The sequence below is a fragment of the Drosophila gunungcola genome, unplaced genomic scaffold (assembly GCF_025200985.1).
Source record: "Drosophila gunungcola strain Sukarami unplaced genomic scaffold, Dgunungcola_SK_2 000001F, whole genome shotgun sequence".
NCBI lineage: Eukaryota > Metazoa > Arthropoda > Insecta > Diptera > Drosophilidae > Drosophila > Drosophila gunungcola.
The window spans coordinates 11,010,486-11,029,154 of record NW_026453197.1 but is presented as its reverse complement, the minus strand read 5'-3'; the positions used below and the strand labels follow the sequence as shown (position 1 = coordinate 11,029,154).

Sequence of the window (18,669 nt, the reverse complement as noted above, 5' to 3'; positions counted from 1 at the left end):
TTTTGGGACTGATCTTCTTACAATTAAGTTTTAAAAACATGTTTATATAAAAATATATTTAGTTTAACATAGCCTTTTTCAAAATTGTTCTCTTCTGTTTCCACTCTAAAAGTGGTAATAAAACACTTGGCCCAATTAAATCAATTTACAAAACATGGTCATAAATCCAAAAAAACTAAATTAGTTTTTTGGTGTTCTCTTAGTGAAGCTTGAAAATTATTTTTAAAAATAAATACATTATAATTAACATTTCTTAAATATCTTCAATATAATTTATATACCTCAGACCCTCTGTGAGAAGGGATTGAGTGCCATGGAGACTTCGCATAGACGGTTCACCTGCGACCTGGAGCAGAAACACAAGTTGGAGATTGAGCGACTGCTGGCCGAAAAGGAGACTGCGCTGGCCGAGGAGACTCAGGTGAGTCCAATAGCCAGTTATAGCGCTTTCAAGTATTAATTTACATATCTGTTTATATTTATTTAATTTATAGGCAACTTTGGCTGCTTTGGATGCCATGAGAAAGGCACACCAGAGTGAAGTTCAGCGGGAGGTAGCTCGATTCAAGCAGGAGTTCCTGCGACAGGTCCAAAGAGGCGAACAAATGCGTGGTGATGGAGCCAAACTTAAGGAGTAAGTAATGCTTAAATAACAAAAGTATTTCTCTAAATAAACTCTTTTTGCGAACCAGGGAGGATCTCGGGGAGCTTCGTATGGAAATTCTGTCCTTTTCCGAGAAGTATTCCATCAAGTGTGTGGAAAACGCTGCACTGGAGGAAAAGCTGCATATGGCCAACAGCAAGCTTAGGCATTTTCAGCAAATGCAGCAACTGGAGTTGAGGTAAGATGATCTGTGTCCTGCCTAATGATCCTTATATTTGTGTCTTACAGAAATAAGCAATTTCGTGCCCACTTGGCCTCCGATGATCCATCAAATGATGTTCACTTCGTGCAGGGCCTGACCACCGACGCTCGAGAGGGTGCTGATTGTGAAGACAGCGAGGTAAGAAATTAACTTGAAACCCACTTAGATCCCCCTAAATTAACACCAGACGAACTTGTATCAATTGTGACTAACACTAATCACTACAGCAGCAGACAACAACTAATCCACTTTGTTACCATCTTCCACTATCCCACAAAATAAAAAAAAAATCGAAACAAAAACACAACACAAACAACACAACACCAACTACAAACCTAAGCCCACACCACAAATAATGGCTGCAACAGCAACAAGAACCACTGCCACTGCCACAACCACAGCAACCACATCAGCGGCCTCGAGCGACACTGAGTCCAATCCCGATTCTGATTCCAACTCCGATAGAGAAACCGCCGATTCAACGCGAGCGCCGCCCGAGAAAATGGAGCAAAGTCTCTTCGTGATACCCTCCCATATGCTAAACTGTTCCCCCGTGTCTGCCGCAAACGCTTCTGATCAGAGTAGCCCCCTCCTCTTTCGAGATCTCGATGGGCCCGAGGATGGTTACGAGCCATGCTACAGGCCCTTCGATATATTCGCCATCTATCAGAATCGTTTGAGCTTCCCAGGTAAACGCAAAAGCATAACATTCTCCTCGATCCACTTCTCTATCTCTCCTCGGGGCAGAGCACTCTTATATTCTACATTCTACACAATATCACATCACGGCTGTCCCTGCTTCTGTCTGTCTTTCCGTACACACCTATCCTGGCCCTTTTCAGTGCTCCTCTCGAAGTAAACACACACACACATACAAATATCTCTGTTTGGCCAACTTTTGTTTGGCTTTCACTGCTAAGGTGAAAAATTAAACTAATTTTGGGTGTGTTCTCTTGTTTTTGGCACTCGTTACAGGTCTGAAGGGCAGCTCCACGTTTGGCAAAAGTTTGAGAAAATCCGCTGCACAGACATCACCAGCATCATCAGAACTAACAACAACAACAACAAAAACAAAAACAACAGCACCAACAACCGATCCAAATAAGCCCAGTCACAAGCAAATGTTTAAAACGGCTGCCGTCATTAACATTCAGCAACATGAACTCCAGGAAGAAAAAGCACAATGAACAAATCGAAATGCAATAACCAAGAGCAAAAGCAAAAGCAAACAACAAACAGAACCAGTGGAACAACCAAAGAATAATTAGTGCTAATAATTACTAAATAATTATAATTATTTAAAATATATTAATAACCAAGCAACCAAATGCAAGACAAAATCGAACGGCACAACATCAAGATGTATTGTACATAAAACGAATAACATTTCTCTAACAGAGCGCAAAACTGGTTGAAGATCATAATGATGATGATGATGATGATGATGTTGGTGATGTAGCAGATGAGTAAAAATTGTATATGAGGAGCTTCAAATTTAAATTGGAGTTAAGCTAACAAAGACTGTTCACCCCCCTCCATCAACAAAAGTGGAAGGGACGTCGAGCAATGGAATACTAACCCCAACAAAAAATATAAGCAGCAGCATTCACACTGCGTCATCAGCAGCTACAAAAATATCAACAATTTTGGGCCAAATTTATGTATTTATCATCTATTCTATCATTGTATCTGTATGTTATTCTACTGTACGTTTATCCAATTTTCTATGTCCACAAAATGTGTCATTTATTTATGTTTATGTAGTTCATAGGTTGACTTCGAAGCCAGCGACAAGTCATCAAACTTGTCTGCTTCCCTTTTTTTCGTTTGTATTAAATATATCGAAATTCTTTTCAGCTTACATACATGTAAATGCATTATACATAAAGAAAATACAAACAATAAATCATCTAATTTTACTTCTGTTTTGTTAACCATTGGTATTAATCAATTATATTTTACCTAAATTAATGCAATTTTAATCTTACTAAATAAGTGGGGCAAAACAACAAATGTTAATATTATTTACCCATAAGTCGTTATTTGTGCAACAAAAATAAAAACTATAAGCAATGTTTATAATTTGAAAAAAAAGAAGAAAAAAGTTGTTTCTCTTGGGCTCGTCCGGGATTTGAACCCGGGACCTCCCGCACCCTAAGCGGAAATCATACCCCTAGACCAACGAGCCAGTTGGCGCTGGGCTGTCTAAAAGCTTGCTTGCTTTACCTCTCGTGCAGAACAGGTCTCTTTCATGGTCAACAGAAAGCTCTAGCCTTGAAAGTAGCCACGAAACCAGTTATTATTATCATTTTGGCCATTAATTTACTGGAAAACGTAAACAAAACAAACTTTAAATGCGAAAAATAGTTTTGATTTCGTGAGCCGCGTTGATCACCTGGCTCGTTGGTCTAGGGGTATGATTTCCGCTTAGGGTGCGGGAGGTCCCGGGTTCAAATCCCGGACGAGCCCAAGATTGTTTCTTTTTTGCCCAACATTTGATATTAAAAGTGAAGCTGATTTATAAGTTTTATTTAGGAGCTAAAGCAGTAATACTTTCACAAAAGTATTGCTCTTATGTAAGCTGCTCAAGCTAGAAACGGTCAAGTTAAATTTGTGGCTTGTTGAGTATTAATACAAATAAAACACATATTCAATTCTTCAGGAGATTGTTTTAAGTTTTCACTGCCAAACAAAGTAGAGTTTAGGTTTTATTTATGCTTTGCAGGCAAATAAGAGAACACACATGTGGTTATGTCGTTAAGCTTGTATGATTTGTTCACTTCTAGTTACATTAAAAAAATATATAACGCTAACAGAAATAATTAAAATAAATAATAAAAACTAAAAAAAAAGTTAATTTCTCTTGGGCTCGTCCGGGATTTGAACCCGGGACCTCCCGCACCCTAAGCGGAAATCATACCCCTAGACCAACGAGCCAGTTGAATAAAGCGCGCTAAAAATCCATTTTGTTATGGCGACCACTCCATTCGCGAGTGCAAATAAAGCTTTAGCTTTAGCTTTCCAGGAAAAATGAAGACGCGACAAAAAACCATGATTTCAAGTAATTTCTGCAGCAAAAACTAACAGCTGAATAAATGAGCGCACTTAAGACGTCGATGGTTCCAGGCAGTCTGCCGCATCGGAATGGTTTTCAGAAAAGTGAAAAAGAAAAGCGACTTGGCAGGCAGTCCAAGAAGGCAGAAGTCCCATTCCATAAATGTCAACTAACGTTCCCTTGGGACGTGCAAGTGCGCTGGACTAAAAAACCCTTTGGCGAGTTTAAAATGCAGAATGCATTTGCTGTTATGGAGTTTTCCTGAGAATATCTGCTTTGGTCACTTGGGTTGTGTTTTCCTTCTGGATCGATTGCCTTTTTGGGCAGCAGAGCGTTTGTGACGTCACTTTGAGTTAAACAAAAACAGATCCTAACGAGGCAAGAAAGTCGTGGCGATCGCAACTCTAACATAGAAATATTTTATAAAAGTGTAAGTTAATTTAAAAAATAAAAAAGTGATACCATACTTATAAAACACAATGTTTTATGTGTTTGTGCCAACATTTTTAGAAATAAATCCTTACCTTGGTGGCGAGAAAACTTTCTAAAATATATATTGTTAAAATCTTTAAAAGATTTCCTATAGATTTAAGCTTATACACTATTTTTTTGGTTCATATATGATCTCAAATATGAAGTGAGATTCAGAATCATCTCAAAAGTGTTTGCGAGCACATATGACTTATATCTATGCCAGAATTTGGGTCATCTATGATTTTGATTCCGGTGGGTTGTGAGCTGGTCATTGCTAGCCATAACAAGTATCCAGTAATGAGCATGATCGGGTGGAAGTCGACCGCCTCTTCCCAACGCAATTCCCGATCTCGCTCCGTCCCATCCAATCATCCCTCAATTAGGGCCTCCACTTCCACCCAACAGCAGCCCGCTGGCCAAAGTCGTCATTACCATGTTGCACACCTGCAATTACCATCTAGTTGTCCATGCAATTTTCCAACTTGAAATTGAGAAAAGACTTCGCATACGAGCTCTGATTAGTGTGTGATACGCAACTAGAAATAAGAACAAAGCTTGAAAACAGTGATACATGGAGAAAAAAATATTGAAGTTTGTCAGAGATAGTGGGTATTAAAAGTACAAAGATCTGGGACTGACCTTTATATTATTTTGGAAACTAAAATTGATTTATTAAATGACAATCTTTACTTACTTTTACTTTAACAAAAAGGCTTACTAATGACAAATAGTTCATGTATGTGGAAATTTAAAAAATGGTGGTACATCCAAACAAAATTTGTTTTGGAGATATTTAGTGAAAAAGCTTTTCTCCGCCGATAATCTTTTTCATTAATCCAATTACTAAACCATAATTTCCGACTGTGAAAAATTCGACAGGCCAAGGCAATTTATGACACCTCGACCACTCACGTCCTGCCCCCAACTAATTAAACACGGTCTCGTAAACTTTTATAATGTACCATAAGAGATACGACACTAAATCGTTGACCAACTTCAAAGGATTTCGCCTGGCTCTTTCACTCTGGCAGTTCTTAACAAGCGCCAAAAACAAAATCACCGCAAATTAGAACAAACCCATCACGATCGATTACATTAAATAATGCTACGCCTGGGCCATGTGCAATTTTTTGTTTCTTATTGTGGTTCCTTGCCACAGCAGCAGCAACAGCAGCAGCAGCATCAGCAGCAGCAGATTCTAACAAACTGCGACAACATCAAAGGCCCAGCCACGACCCAATTGGCCTTCTTCTCGGGATCCCAGATCCAACTGAGACTCTGACTCTGACTTCATTGAGGCATAACGTCCGCATTGGATTCTTTGGGCCTGTTATAACGGCCACGAAATCGCGCGCCCCAAAACAATGCCAAGGCAGCAACAGCAACAGCAGCAACAGCAACAGCAACAGCAGCAACAGCAACATCAGCAACTTGCAACAGTGGCAGAAACGGTAGCTGGCGTTGATGTTGCCCCTCTTCTCCTGCTGAAAACATGGTGAAAAGGGAAAATGGTTTCGTTTCGTTCCGACTCTCAGGGGATATTATGTTTGGTAGCTGTTAACATAAATTTATACTGCCTTTAAACTAATTGACGATGACAACTTCTGTGCAGCAGAAGCAGAAGCAGAAGCAGCAGCAGCAGCAGCACAGCAACAGTAACAACTGCAACTCGAAAACGCTGCTGGCATACTTTTCTAGTCATCCCTGTTGCGGATTGTCTTCAAGATCGCTTTGTGGGCTGGTCGCGGCAAATGTTTCCAGGCCTCGGCGATTTACGAGTGCCGCGATCTTGAAATGCCTCCGCGGGCATTCACCAAATGTGTGTGGCGGTGCCACATTTTATTCAATAACCGAGCTAATTGGAAGGTATACGCCAAAAATCAATTTAAACAGGTTAACTTTATAAAATATTTATTTTATCAAGGTAAAGGTTATCTATGAGAACGATATGTTATTTATTACACAGGAATAGCATGTTTTATAATGCAGAATTATTTAATAAATTTTAATTCGAATGCAGAAAATACTTTTTTAAAGATACAATTTTTATTCCAATCTTTAAGCTTGTGAAATTCAGTTTAAGGCTCTGTAACCTATTTTAAAACTGATTTCCAATTTCAACTTTGAAAAAAAAAACTATATATGATTAATATTTAAACTCCTTCAAATATATATTTAGTTGAACAACCTCTTGCACATTACGCCTGATTGATTGAACATATTGACATTCGGACTTTGCGCGGCTGGTTTAACTTGACTTGGCTCACATTGGAAAATTCAGTTTCATTAGGTTTTCCATTTTCATAAACGTGTACGGCCATCAATTGTCATTAGTTTGTCATTAGTGAAATTAAAAGCCGGCGAAGATAAAGTGCCGACTGTCAAAGTGGCCAAGGAAAGTTTCGGTTTGGGACCGTTTCGACAGAGTAAACTTCTGTGCGCCGACTCGAGATCAAGATAGTGTGGCAATTGATGAATTCGTGGAGGCGAAGAGGGGATCGGTATTGGGATTGGGATTGGGATTGGTGGAACCACCACCAACACCACAAGCACCACAAGCACCACCACCAGGCCACTGGGGAAGTCGACAACAAGTTGTAAGAACAAATAAACAATTGGTAATTGTTTCGAATTGGGAATGGAAATGGGAGTTGCGGCTAAAGTTGGAGGATTGCCAGCTAGGAAGAGGAGGGGGAGGAGGGACACAGAGACCCGGTGACACACATTTCCATCCATTTATCCATTTTCCAGGCACACACCATATATACGTGGTTCGTACACGAGCTTGGAAACCGAAAGTCACACAAACCGAGATAATCATCAAACGCGACTTCCCCGACTTGCAGACTTCGCTGTTTCTGTTTCTGTTTCTGTTTCTGTTTCGTTTCTGTTTCTCTCTGGGCCATCGTGTGAAACATAAATGCGCCCAAATTGATTTTTAAATGCTCCTGGGGACCTCTGCCGAGGATTGACCCAGCTCAACCCTCTGGGAATCGGCTGGGAAGAATCGACGGCAGCCTCTGCTTTTGCTTTGCCTTTGGCTTTGGCTTTGGCTGCCGTAATACGCAGACCCCGTTTTTGGCCGTGCCAGGAATGAACGAAAAAATCTGTTTACTATTTAAGGCAGCAACAATTTGTTCGGCTCACGTTTTTGGCTCGCACATATTTGGCTAGGATGCGCCTTGCGCTTCTACCAGACAAAAGAGAAAGACCCAATGGAGATGGCACTGCAATCCCTGAAGTTTGGGGCAAAGGAGTGGCGGGCGATGGCCAGATTCAACGCCCACAATGAAAGGCGATGGCCAAGGCGTTGCCGCTACAAATTCCCAGCTGGCCGATATGAAATCACAAAAACATTGCATAAACATCGGTACATCGGTGCATCGGTACATCGTTGCATTGGTGCATCGGACAATGGGCCACCTAAATGAACCGATCGTAAATTGTGCGGTAGTTGGGCACACAGTCAAAAGATCCGATCCCCCTTCTGGGATCTGCATCCGTACGTAACTGTGAAGTCATAAATTTGTCGACCGTTTCTCGTTTCTGCTGCTTAACGGATTGGAGCCGGCACAGTGCGTGTCTTTTTTTTGGCCGAATTTAACGTAACAGAGCACACACCCCCAAGGGAATTAACATGGTCAAAATCATCGCGAATCTCTTGTTGTCCCAGGATCGTTTCCACGAGAGGGGAAATTTTGGTAAGTATTTTGTACTGCAAAAGCAAAGCCCTACCTGAAAAATTGCAAATAGTGCTAAGGGCTTTACAATAAATCAATAGCATATCGTTTGGATCCTAACTGCGTTATGTTTTGTTTTGGAAATTCGTTAATATACTTTATGTAGTGTTTAGAATGCATAAAAGTGCTTGTGAATACATAAATAAAAAAGTTATCATTCAAGTACAAAATAATGTTTAACCTACAGCAATAATGTTTTGGTTTTCTGACTATTAGTTATTTTAATTGCACTTGAAACAATAAAGGCATGTCATGTTTCAATTAGTTTTTTCTGAAATTGTAACGAGGTGAATCATATTCATATTCATGAACAGTAGGTCGTTGACCATATCGCTGAGCAGAAAAATCTGAAATTACGTAGCCACCGCCTTTTGAGCCATTATCAGTTGATGCACGTGGATATTGGGAAGGAACATGCCCGAAAACGGGGAAGGCCGCCATTAAGTGAACAGCCAGCACTGCAAAAAGGGTAGCCTGTGAAAATTAAAACATCTTTAAATCATATTCTGTAATTTTCTAAGCTACTTGACTCACCAAGAAATTCATCACGACAGATATTCTGAATATAGGGTTCTAATCATCGTCCAACTGTATTTATACCCCAGAGCAGCTCCTTATCGCTTGCATTAATAAGTGCTATATATTTAATTCTCATTAGAATTAAATACACATTAATATTTTCAAAGAATTGCGCCTACATATATTGTAAGTAATTTGCAAGGTAGTCTTACCACGTATTTTTTAATCTTTTCACGTACTTTTCATGGGAAGATACTTATGCTCTTATTTGTGTCTGTTTCTGTTTTCCATGTAGACATACAAAAAAAATATTTAGCTTTAAGTAACCAAAGGCAATAAATCATTTTTTTCGGACAATTTTAATGAGTGCTCTTTAAATTGCTAATTGTAAATAATTTCCAAATACCTTACAGTAAAGATTTCTTTGTCGATTTGCAAGTAAAAACTTCTTGAAAATCGTCATAGCAATTTCTAGCCATCAAGTCGTAAACAAAAACGCTTTTGTTAACGAGCAGTGATAATTTGCGGTACCGCTTGGATAAACACACTTTCGGGGATATTTTGCTCGTTGATCGGTAGCCAAAGCAATCGAGCAAACCACTGGTTTGAGGGGCTCAAGGGGTCGATCTCAGATCGCTGATCGAAAATGTTCTCCAGCCCGAAGGCGAGGGCACGTCGGCAGAACCCCAAATCAAATGCCATGAAGAAATGTTCGGTCCAAAAGTCTAATAAGCAGTAGCCCAGGCTCAGCCTTAATATTTTTAATTGAATTTTAGGCATTGCTTGTCAGCCGAAAAGCACCAGCAGCAACAGCAACAGCAACAGCAGATGCAGAGGCAAAACAACAAATTGTAGTTGGGTGTGGTTGGGAAATTCTCCGGGCCAAGGCAAATGTCGAAACATAAATTAATATGCAGGCAGGCAGTGAGGCAGGCAACAAACGGCAATAGGCGGAACCGACCAAAGCAAGGCCAGTAGCCGGCCAGGTTTTATTGATCTTGCTGGAGAAACTTTGTGGCTGTGCAACTGTGCGGCGGCAGCAGCATGTGCAACAAGTGCAACATGTGCAACATGTGCAACACGCTTGCCGAAAACATTTGCCCAGACAATTTTCTAATACCGAGCATGAATGCATATAAATCTTCCAGCAAGTGGGCCCATGCGTTTCCTACAAATTCTCTGTGATGCTGTCCACTACCCTGGCAAAAAATAAAGTTTCAATGGATATTTATCCAATTTGACTAGATTCTAGCTGGTAAAATATGGAATCAATTTACTGCAAGATTAACTAAGCCTTTTATTTAGCTTGGCAGTCATTTATTTAAAGGACTAAACAAATGCCAATATGGATAAAAGTCAAACCTCTTCTTAAAGAAACTAAAAAGTTTCTAAAAAGTGTACCGACACTAACAAATTATATAAGATAAGAAGTAATTTGTATATATAAAATAAAAGGATTATTTTGTGGAGTGCTATCTTTATAATCTTTACTGTTTCATTTTCTACAATATTTTCTAGAGTATATAAATCATTCACATATATTTTAGCTACCAATTTATTTTAATGATTATTTTCGCCATCCGAATTTTTTGGTTGGGTGGTGCTGGAAAATTGTACATGAACAGCAGCAACTTGGACATGCATCAGCAACAAATTCAATTCGAGTTTCCACATTGATGATGGCGAATTCTATTTAAATTGTTTCGCCAATGCCAATCGAGGTGGATTCTCTGGAGCTCCGTTTAATGGGCAGTTGGTTGCTGGTTGTTTAGTTGTTTGGTTGTTTGGTTGTTTGGTTGTTTGCTTGTTCTTGTTGCCGCTGCAGAAGTTGCTGCTGTTATTAGATGTTGCTGCAGTGCAGTGCAGTGCAGTGTGGAGCTTGCTGCCTGGGCGTTTAACCATTATTATATATTGGCCTCATGCTAGTCATTCGTTTGATTTTGTGTTTTCTTGCTGCTCGAGTAGGCCGCAGCCTCTGCAATTTATTCAGCAGCCTGAGTCTCAGCCTGAGTCTCAGTCTTGTGGGTAGCTGTTGCCGAGACATTGATCTAATAAATGTGGCCGGTGGAGGTCCTCATGCTCATGCTTTTTGTTTTATTTCGTTTTCCTCTGCAACTGAAATTGCCTTTTGCGTAGTCGTTGTCGGTTTGATCCACTAAACCAATAATGCCACAGAGCTGACCCAGTTTTCCCAATATCCCCAGTTACTCCCCATCCGCCCCCATTAGGATCTTTGTTTTTTTTCTTTGTTTCGTTTTTGATCGTTGTTGCAGCAGCTCGTTATTCGATTTCTGTGGTAATTATAGGAATAGAAAGATGCTAACAGAAAAAGTTGTCCAAAACCTACACACAAGCAATTTGCAAACGAAATGTTGTGTTTTCCCTGGGTTTTCGCCTCGAATTGCAAATTGAAGAGCGGGGTGGAACGGATAGCTTTATATAGCGATTGATAATTGGACGAGATATGGCTCAGTTCGGTGATACTTCCCACATGAAAGTGTATCGCTGATACTGAGCTAGATGGAAAGTGTATTAGCTGGAGGATATGATACAATGTATCTTTGTTATTGGGGGAATTTCATTAAATAACGATTGGAGAAATAATAGTAAATGGGAACTATAAAGAATAAATTAAGTTGGGAAATTGATTTTTGTGCCATGTGGCTTAGGAATTCATTGATTGTGTTGTTAAAACTCAAAACCCGTTATACTTTAAGGCCTAGATTATCTTTTGCATCATATGTAGCAGTTCTTTCTCCTCGTTGAAGAATCTTTAAGTTATGAATGCCCGCGGCGAGGACGGTAGCCGCAGATCTGCTAGCGTTAACTGCCGATTTATGGCCCAACTTAGCACGGTCAACTGGCCAGAAAGAGTTAAGGCAAACACTAACTCGGAACGTGAGTTAAGTATGCCAAGTTGGCGATCTATTAGAAGATATGCTAAAAGCCCGCGCCAAAGTGAGTGGCTGCCACTCGACCACCTCCTCCGAATCTCCGAATCTCCATTTCTCCAGCAGCCAGCCTCCATCCTCCATACTCCATACTCCATACTCCATCCTCCTCCGATGGCAAACACTTCTGTTAATGACACACTCGTCTTGCGGCTCCTTGGCCAGTGTTAATTTGCGGTCATTAGCCAGGTTCTGCGCTGCGACGACTTCTACTCCTACTTCGACGTTGACTTCAACTCCAACTCCTTCGCGGCGTTCAATCAATTTGCGTCTGCGCGGAGCGGATTCTTTTCTCGCCGCAGGTAAAAGGCTTTTTCCACACACTCACACACAATGGGTTGTTAGCCCACAATGGGCTTTTGTTAACGGTTAAATTGCACTTGATGCCGCCTCTTTGGCTAATGATGCGTATGGGAATCGGGTGAATACAAATGCTAATTCATTTGCACTTTGCCCGCCGTGGCGAGTCGGCTGATTTATTTATGCAAAAATGATGCCGTTAAAGAAGGCGCAGGCATAACAATAAATTACGGACACAAAAGTGAATGTTAACAACAATGGGGAAATGGGTCAGAGTCGATCGGTTACGGGTGTTCGCACTCGCATTCACATTCGCAGGTGCCTGCAATCGGCAAATTAATCCAGCCAGCCAGCCAGCCAGCCAGATGATATATTAAGTGGCTCTTAAGGACCTGCTAAAAGGCCCGGCCACGCCCCCCACATTTGCTTTGTGTGCTGGCATTGCTAACCCAATTTTCCCAGTAAGGGAATCAGCGTGCGATTCAAATTTTCTTTTCCTTCAATCGCCATTGGCACAGTACACAGAACACAAAACACAAACACACACCTGCCGAGCGGGGCCAACAAATTTCACTTATTGCCAATTTGCTGGCAATGAAATAAAATACTTCTCTTCCGCGACGCGCCTGTTTCGCCGATAGCCAAAAACCTGACCACAACGAACGGACTTTAAAGTGCGAGGGGAATCCCCATTTCCCCAACTCCGCATCTCCCAAATCTCCATCCTCAGCCAAATCGAACGGCAGCCGCGCGGACTCTGCAATAAATAAATTGCGAAATTTATTTGGCGGCACTTACGCGTCGCTTTTTTTCATCGACTGCATTTTCCATAGTGATTTATTTGCATCGATCGACGAGGGGCTCGGACAGCGGGCAGATGATCCAGCCGCGGTAAATAGATGGCCAGAAAATATCAATAAAAAACTAAAATATTCTGGGTTATGGCCAGTGCCAGAGATGCGACAGTGACAGGTGATTACAAAGTGGGAAGTGAGAATTTTCATTCAGTAAAATTAGATATTTATTGTGTTATATTTGCAACTGAGTGGCTGATAATTAGGAAATCCTATTGAATAAAATTTGACCTTGAAATAAGTACATTCATTCAAGTTTGTCTTTAGAAAAAGCCAGTTTTAAAGCTTAAAAAGTATAATTAGTACACTAAGTAACGCTAGAGACGTATTCTAAAATATTTGTCTTTGAAAAAATATAGGAAATAGCGTGAAGATAAATTAAAAATAACAGATCAATCAAATGTCTGTTTTACATAGTTAGCTTTGGATTTTTACCAATAAACCTTGGAATAGCCGATATTTTTTGGGAAGAGATAATGGTAATTACTAGACACTAGATTATAAAGAAAACTTGTTTCCGAACTTTTGATTCCAAGCATTCTTTGTGTGAATACCAATTTGTTTCATAAAATCATTATAAAATGTAGTTTAATTCTTAGCTTTGATTTTCTTAAATCATTTATTGTTATTTCAAAACTTGTATGTGACGAGTGTTTATAACTAGTTTAGCATATAACCTGATTTAAACTAATAACATTAGAAGCAATTTTTTTTACAATTTTTTATGTGCAGAATGAGACAGAATTAAGATTAAAAAATACTGGTGAACGACTAATACAATTCCTATCCTACAGAAACACTTGGCTTGCTTAAAAGTTTAGTTTTAGCGGTGACTGGCGTTTGCAGTTCCCAGGGGCAGCATCTCCGACTGGGGATTCAACTCGGAACAGCTTCCAGCTGCTTTTCCGCGAATCTCTCTTGGCCCGTGTGTGTTTGCCTGTCTCCCACCAAGATGCGTCGGCCTTTCGGCCATTTTCAATTGATTTTCAAATTTATCAAACAGGAAGCATCTCTGGCTACGCAGAGCGAGAACTGCGGCAAGTCTGGGCCTCTCAATCTGGCATTAGCTTTTTCTGTAGATGTGGATGTGGATGTGGCTCGCGCTTCGTGTCCATTTAACGGCATCTTACGGCCCAGGAATTGGCCAACTCGACTCCGAGTCTGCGCCAGATGGCCAAAACCAGCCGACAGACGACAGACGACAGGCAAAGTGTTTCTGTCGCCGCTGATCGATGCGGCGGGTTTCGATTCGCTTCGATTTGGCCTTGTATGGCGGTCCGGCTGACAATTTGTCAAATGCTCGCCCATCTATACGTCGCTAATTTAACTGCTGTTTTAATTAGCCTCCGCGCCTCCAGCGAATCTGCATTAAGTGACTGCCTTTGGGTGGGAGACGAGTGTGCGTTATTAACTGGCCAGCTTTTAGTGGACTTCAATGGCCGAGTGGCAGGTGACAGGTAGCAAGTGCTATTGAGTTACTTAGCATTTCCTGGTTAATCCTTTGTGGCATTTAGAAAATACATATGTAGTTTATATGATTATTTTACCATATACTTTATAACATTAAAACATGGGAAATTATCGTTACTTTGTTATACACATTGCGATAAATATTATTTACAAAAGGAGAATTATTTTTCAACACCTGATATTGCTATATCCCCCTTATTTTTTCTTATTTTTTTGCAATATAAATATTTAGAATATTTATCTGAACCAAAGTATTTACGCATTTTTTTCTGTTTAATTATGTTTTTTTAATTTTTAAATCGGCAATACTGTATTACAGTAAAAGGGGCAATTACGTTTAATGCTGGTTGTGTTTTTACTATTTTTATTTAAAGCAATATTTTAACATTTTAGAACATTAACATTAAATAAAAGAAATTTAGACATTAATAATTTTCTGTTAACGAGTTAACACAGTTCTGTTAGGGTTTTGTTGAGTTACACACAATTATAATTTTCTGTTAACGAATTAACAGTAAGTTAAGGTTTCGTTAAGTTTCAAAGCAGCTACTGCTGTTTCGTCAAAACATAGTTAGGACACACACCAACTCATAAAATGGTTTGTAATTAATGACCGCTAGATGGAGCCATAAATTAATACAAATGAAAATGTAAGGTAATGTAAAATGTAAAATATTCTACCATTTTTAAATTTACAAAAAGTAAAAGCATACCGGGTAAACTTAATTCCTCTTATCACTAATTTTGATCAAATGTTGTTAACATATATTTTAAGTCATCAAGAAAATAAACAATAGTTTTAACAACCAACTTTTAAGTCCTGATTTCATAGTTGCCATTTAATTATCTTTAAGTCTGTTGTATTTTCAGTCTATTGTTTTGTAATAGTCAAAACTCGTCAAATCATGGTTAAGATCTTGTATAAACGCGAGCTGGTGTAAAATACATGTAGTCAAAGGGGAAAACCTTAGGCAATAAGGGTTGATCGCTAGATGGCGTGAGGGAGAAATGGGACCGAAAGTGAGAAATATCACCGAAAATGGGAAAATTTTCCGAATAAATGAGAAAATTTACCGAATGAATAATACACAAAAAATGGTCTATAATCATTGATGGCTAGATGGCGCCGTTCAATATTACAAATGATAATGTAATGTAAAATGTTAGATAGTCTACCACTTTTGAATTTTTAAAAAGTAAAACCATACCGGCTTAACTTAGTTATTCTTACTAATTTTGATTAAATGTTGTTAACATAGATAAACTTGAAACTTTTAATTTTGATTAAATGTTGTTAACATAGATAAACTTGAAACTTTTGCCATAGTTGTGCAATATATTAAGTCATCAAGAAAATCATTTCCAATAACTTTTATTTTCTACTCCTTACAGTAAACAATTCCGACAAGATCTGTCCTCTTGTTGTTATTATAAGATCAATGTTTTTATTACTGTGGGTTAAATTCGTAAATTATAATACTTAATATTAATTGGAATATTAGTTTTCCTGTTTTGAAATGGAAAACGAAATACATGCAAATATACTATAAAAACAAAGTGTAACTCTCGCATCAAAAATTACTGGAAAGAATATTTACCCGATAATTCCGATTCTGTGAAAACATTGATGTAATTTTCTTTTTACCGAGAAATAAGATGACCTCGAAGTCGATTATCGCAGCCATAAGCAAAATGCGATAAGGAGCTGCTCTGGGCTATAAATACCGTTGCAGTCTGAGGAAGAGCTCATACTCAGAATATTTGTCGAGATGAAGTTATTGGTGAGTCAAGACACAAAAACAAAACATAGAAGAACACAAGAACAATATAGAAGAAGTTTAACATATATATATAATTCTTACAGGCTCTACTTGTTGCCGTGCTGGCCGTGGTTGTGCAGGTTTTCGGGCATGTTCTTCCACAATGTCCACCCCCACCAACCGATGAAGTCGCCCAAAGCGGTGGCTACGTAATCACAGACTTATCTGCTCAACGATCCGCTCAAAGATCTGCTCAAGCTCCACCTCCTAGATATAATATGGGCAGAAGAAACTAACTGAACTACGAAACAAAACTTCTGTAATGATATCAAAGCAAATAAAGTAATCATTTTCTGAACCAAAATTACGTAATGTGTGTTTCTCGAATTCTTCCTAGAGTTAAATCATACGACTTGGTTAAGCCATCATTACAAGGTAGCCTGTACCCTTTGTTACCTACAGTATCTCCCACATAGTCCGCATAACAAGTCCACAAATTGCGAATAGTAACCTGCTGACTATCTCGAGGTGCCATAGACAGGCATTCTAATCTAAGCCGAGCGTGCAGAACATCATCTGGCCAACGGCAAACTGGCACCGCGAGCTGACATGCAAATTAAAAAGCATATGCTTTGACTCCTAATCACAAAGCACTTTCATTCGGCGACTCCTCCTTTCTGGCCCAGCTCACTTGATGGGTGGCTCTTTTCTTCCGCCTGTCAGACGTCGCTGCCGTCGCCTTGTCCGCGCTCACATCCGCGCTCACATCCGCGCACACATCCGCGTCCCGCTCCGCCTGACGTTGACATTGATGTTGGCTGTTAGCTGTTGCCTGTTGGCTGTTGCCTGTTTGGATGTTGGGATGTTTGGATATCCGCCTGTTTGGGTGGTTGCCATTTGGGTGCGTGATGGATTTCTGCAGCACTGCGAAGTCGAAATCCAGCGACTCCGACAGCTCGGCGCACAGCTACGGCCGAAATGGCGCAAAAAGCGAAATCCCCCAAAATGATTAATGACTTTTCAAGTGACTTGCAACAAAACCAAGTCACCAGTCACATAACGAGCCTCAGCAAGGATCAAAAAGTTGTGGCTGCACTGAGGAAAAACCTTTATGGTTCTTGAGTTTTAGGTATTATCATATTATCTTATCTAGCTGAAAGGTATGCTGTGAAATTTGTTTGATTTTTCTCTGCAGGTGAATTGAAAAAGATTTATTTATTCGAATTTGTATTAGAGTTTGGAGTTTACTAGATATGTTTTTAATTATTTATTTATAGTTAATGAAAAAATATAACAAAACTTAGCATTATTTTAATCGCACTTTTTCCCTTAGATTTGCAGTTTGCGTTCTGTTAGTGTGATGGCTTTCTTAGTGGGCGTCTCAGATGAGGGCCACAAATTAGTCTCAGAAAACGACTCCAACTCCGACTCCAGATCCGGCCCTGATGATGACTACCCCCTGCTCCGGGCACTTCGACTCGCAGAGAGACATCCTCCGCCGCTCCGGGCTGCTCGTCTATCTTTGACATCACTCTGGCTGAGTGATGGGGCTGCGTGTGTGGGGTCCTCGTCATTGGAATTAATGATTTAAGTGCGGGGGTCTGAGTCTCCCCACTGGCTGACTCCAACTGTTGTCATGTCATTAACCAACACTCTGCCGCGCCATTTTCACCTGCAGCTGCAGTCATTTTTCAACACTGAGCCAGTGGGATGGCATCGTTAATTGCAGGCAAACGTCAAAAGTCGTCTGTCAGCCTCCAAAGCTCCACCTTCAGGCTGCTAGCTGCTAGCTGCTAGCATCAAACATCAAACATCAAGCTGAAGCCTGGCTTCTCGTCCACGTCCACATCCACGTCAGAAGCTGTCAGGCTCACAAAAGTATACATCACGGCCAAAAGTCCCAGTTCCCCACATCGCCAGTTCCCCACTTCCCCATCCCAGTCCCGATTCCATTCCCTGCTTTTTAAGCCAAAAGTCCAGGCCTGGTCATGGTCGATAGTTGGCTGTTGCTGTTGCTGTTGCAAAAGATTGATGTGTGCTGTACGACGTCGGCAGGCAAAACGGAAAATAAATGATGTTGGTGATTATTTTTCTTCATTGAGCGGCAGTCGCTGCTGCTGCCCGTTGTTTCAACAGCCATTTTGGCCATCAATCTCGGAGAAGCATCAGGCGGACCCAACGGGCGTTTTCGAGGTGGCCATCAACTGTTGGTCGAGGGGGCTGCACTCGCTTATTCATTCATTCATTCATACGCAGCACATTTAGACAATCTATCAAGTTGGCCTGGCTGGCGCGAACTGGCTCAGATGGGTGGTTAGTGGGAGGTGGACGGAGACCAAGAGCACCACCCCAAGCATTAAAGATCGGTGACTATTGCAATGAATTGATCAGTAAGAATTTGTATGAGTTTTATATTTTTTTTAGTCCCAAATAGAGCACACAACTTTTCTGTTTTATAATGACTTCAATTAATTAAATGATCAGCGAGAATTTATTTATTCACTTTTCTGGTTTTGTGATTTAATTAAAACTTGTAGTCCCAAATGAATCACAAAACTTCTCAATGTTATATTTATTTAAAAAAAAATTTAAGTAGTTACTTTTATCAGTAAGAACTAACATATTAAAATGTATTGTTTAAAGTCATATAATACAATTGAATAATAGCTAAACTATTATA

The 18,669-nt window shown here is 40.0% G+C and overlaps 1 protein-coding gene, 2 long non-coding RNA genes and 3 other non-coding genes across 10 annotated transcripts in view; 3 read left to right on the top strand and 3 right to left on the bottom strand.

Annotated features, from left to right (window-relative positions):
• Window positions 1–2,785, top strand: part of LOC128263009 (protein outspread) — a 121,651-nt gene extending 118,866 nt beyond the window's left edge. For 4 of the 5 annotated variants that reach the window (XM_052997642.1, XM_052997639.1, XM_052997640.1 and 1 more), the window contains 6 exons: window positions 287–421; window positions 495–634; window positions 693–842; window positions 893–1,004; window positions 1,207–1,555; window positions 1,842–2,785. In XM_052997642.1, coding sequence (XP_052853602.1) covers window positions 287–421; window positions 495–634; window positions 693–842; window positions 893–1,004; window positions 1,207–1,555; window positions 1,842–2,053 — 1,098 coding nt within the window. In that variant the 3' untranslated portion in view covers window positions 2,054–2,785. The remainder of the gene's footprint in view (window positions 1–286; window positions 422–494; window positions 635–692; window positions 843–892; window positions 1,005–1,206; window positions 1,556–1,841) is intronic. The other variant, XM_052997643.1, reaches the window with a different exon arrangement.
• A 197-nt stretch (window positions 2,786–2,982) lies between these two features.
• On the bottom strand, window positions 2,983–3,054 carry Trnap-agg (transfer RNA proline (anticodon AGG)). The gene has a single exon. It is a non-coding gene; the product is annotated as a tRNA-Pro (tRNA).
• A 209-nt stretch (window positions 3,055–3,263) lies between these two features.
• Trnap-agg (transfer RNA proline (anticodon AGG)) lies at window positions 3,264–3,335 on the top strand. Its single transcript has one exon. It is a non-coding gene; the product is annotated as a tRNA-Pro (tRNA).
• Window positions 3,336–3,731: 396 nt separating this feature from the next.
• Window positions 3,732–3,803, bottom strand: Trnap-agg (transfer RNA proline (anticodon AGG)). The gene has a single exon. It is a non-coding gene; the product is annotated as a tRNA-Pro (tRNA).
• A 4,542-nt stretch (window positions 3,804–8,345) lies between these two features.
• LOC128263016 (uncharacterized) lies at window positions 8,346–8,766 on the bottom strand. Its single transcript, XR_008268399.1, has 2 exons — window positions 8,670–8,766; window positions 8,346–8,609 (listed from the first exon to the last, which is right to left on the bottom strand). It is a non-coding gene; the product is annotated as an uncharacterized LOC128263016 (long non-coding RNA).
• Window positions 8,767–15,836: 7,070 nt separating this feature from the next.
• Window positions 15,837–16,356, top strand: LOC128263015 (uncharacterized). The gene is made up of 2 exons (XR_008268398.1): window positions 15,837–16,010; window positions 16,094–16,356. It is a non-coding gene; the product is annotated as an uncharacterized LOC128263015 (long non-coding RNA).
• The last annotated feature ends 2,313 nt before the right edge of the window (window positions 16,357–18,669 follow it).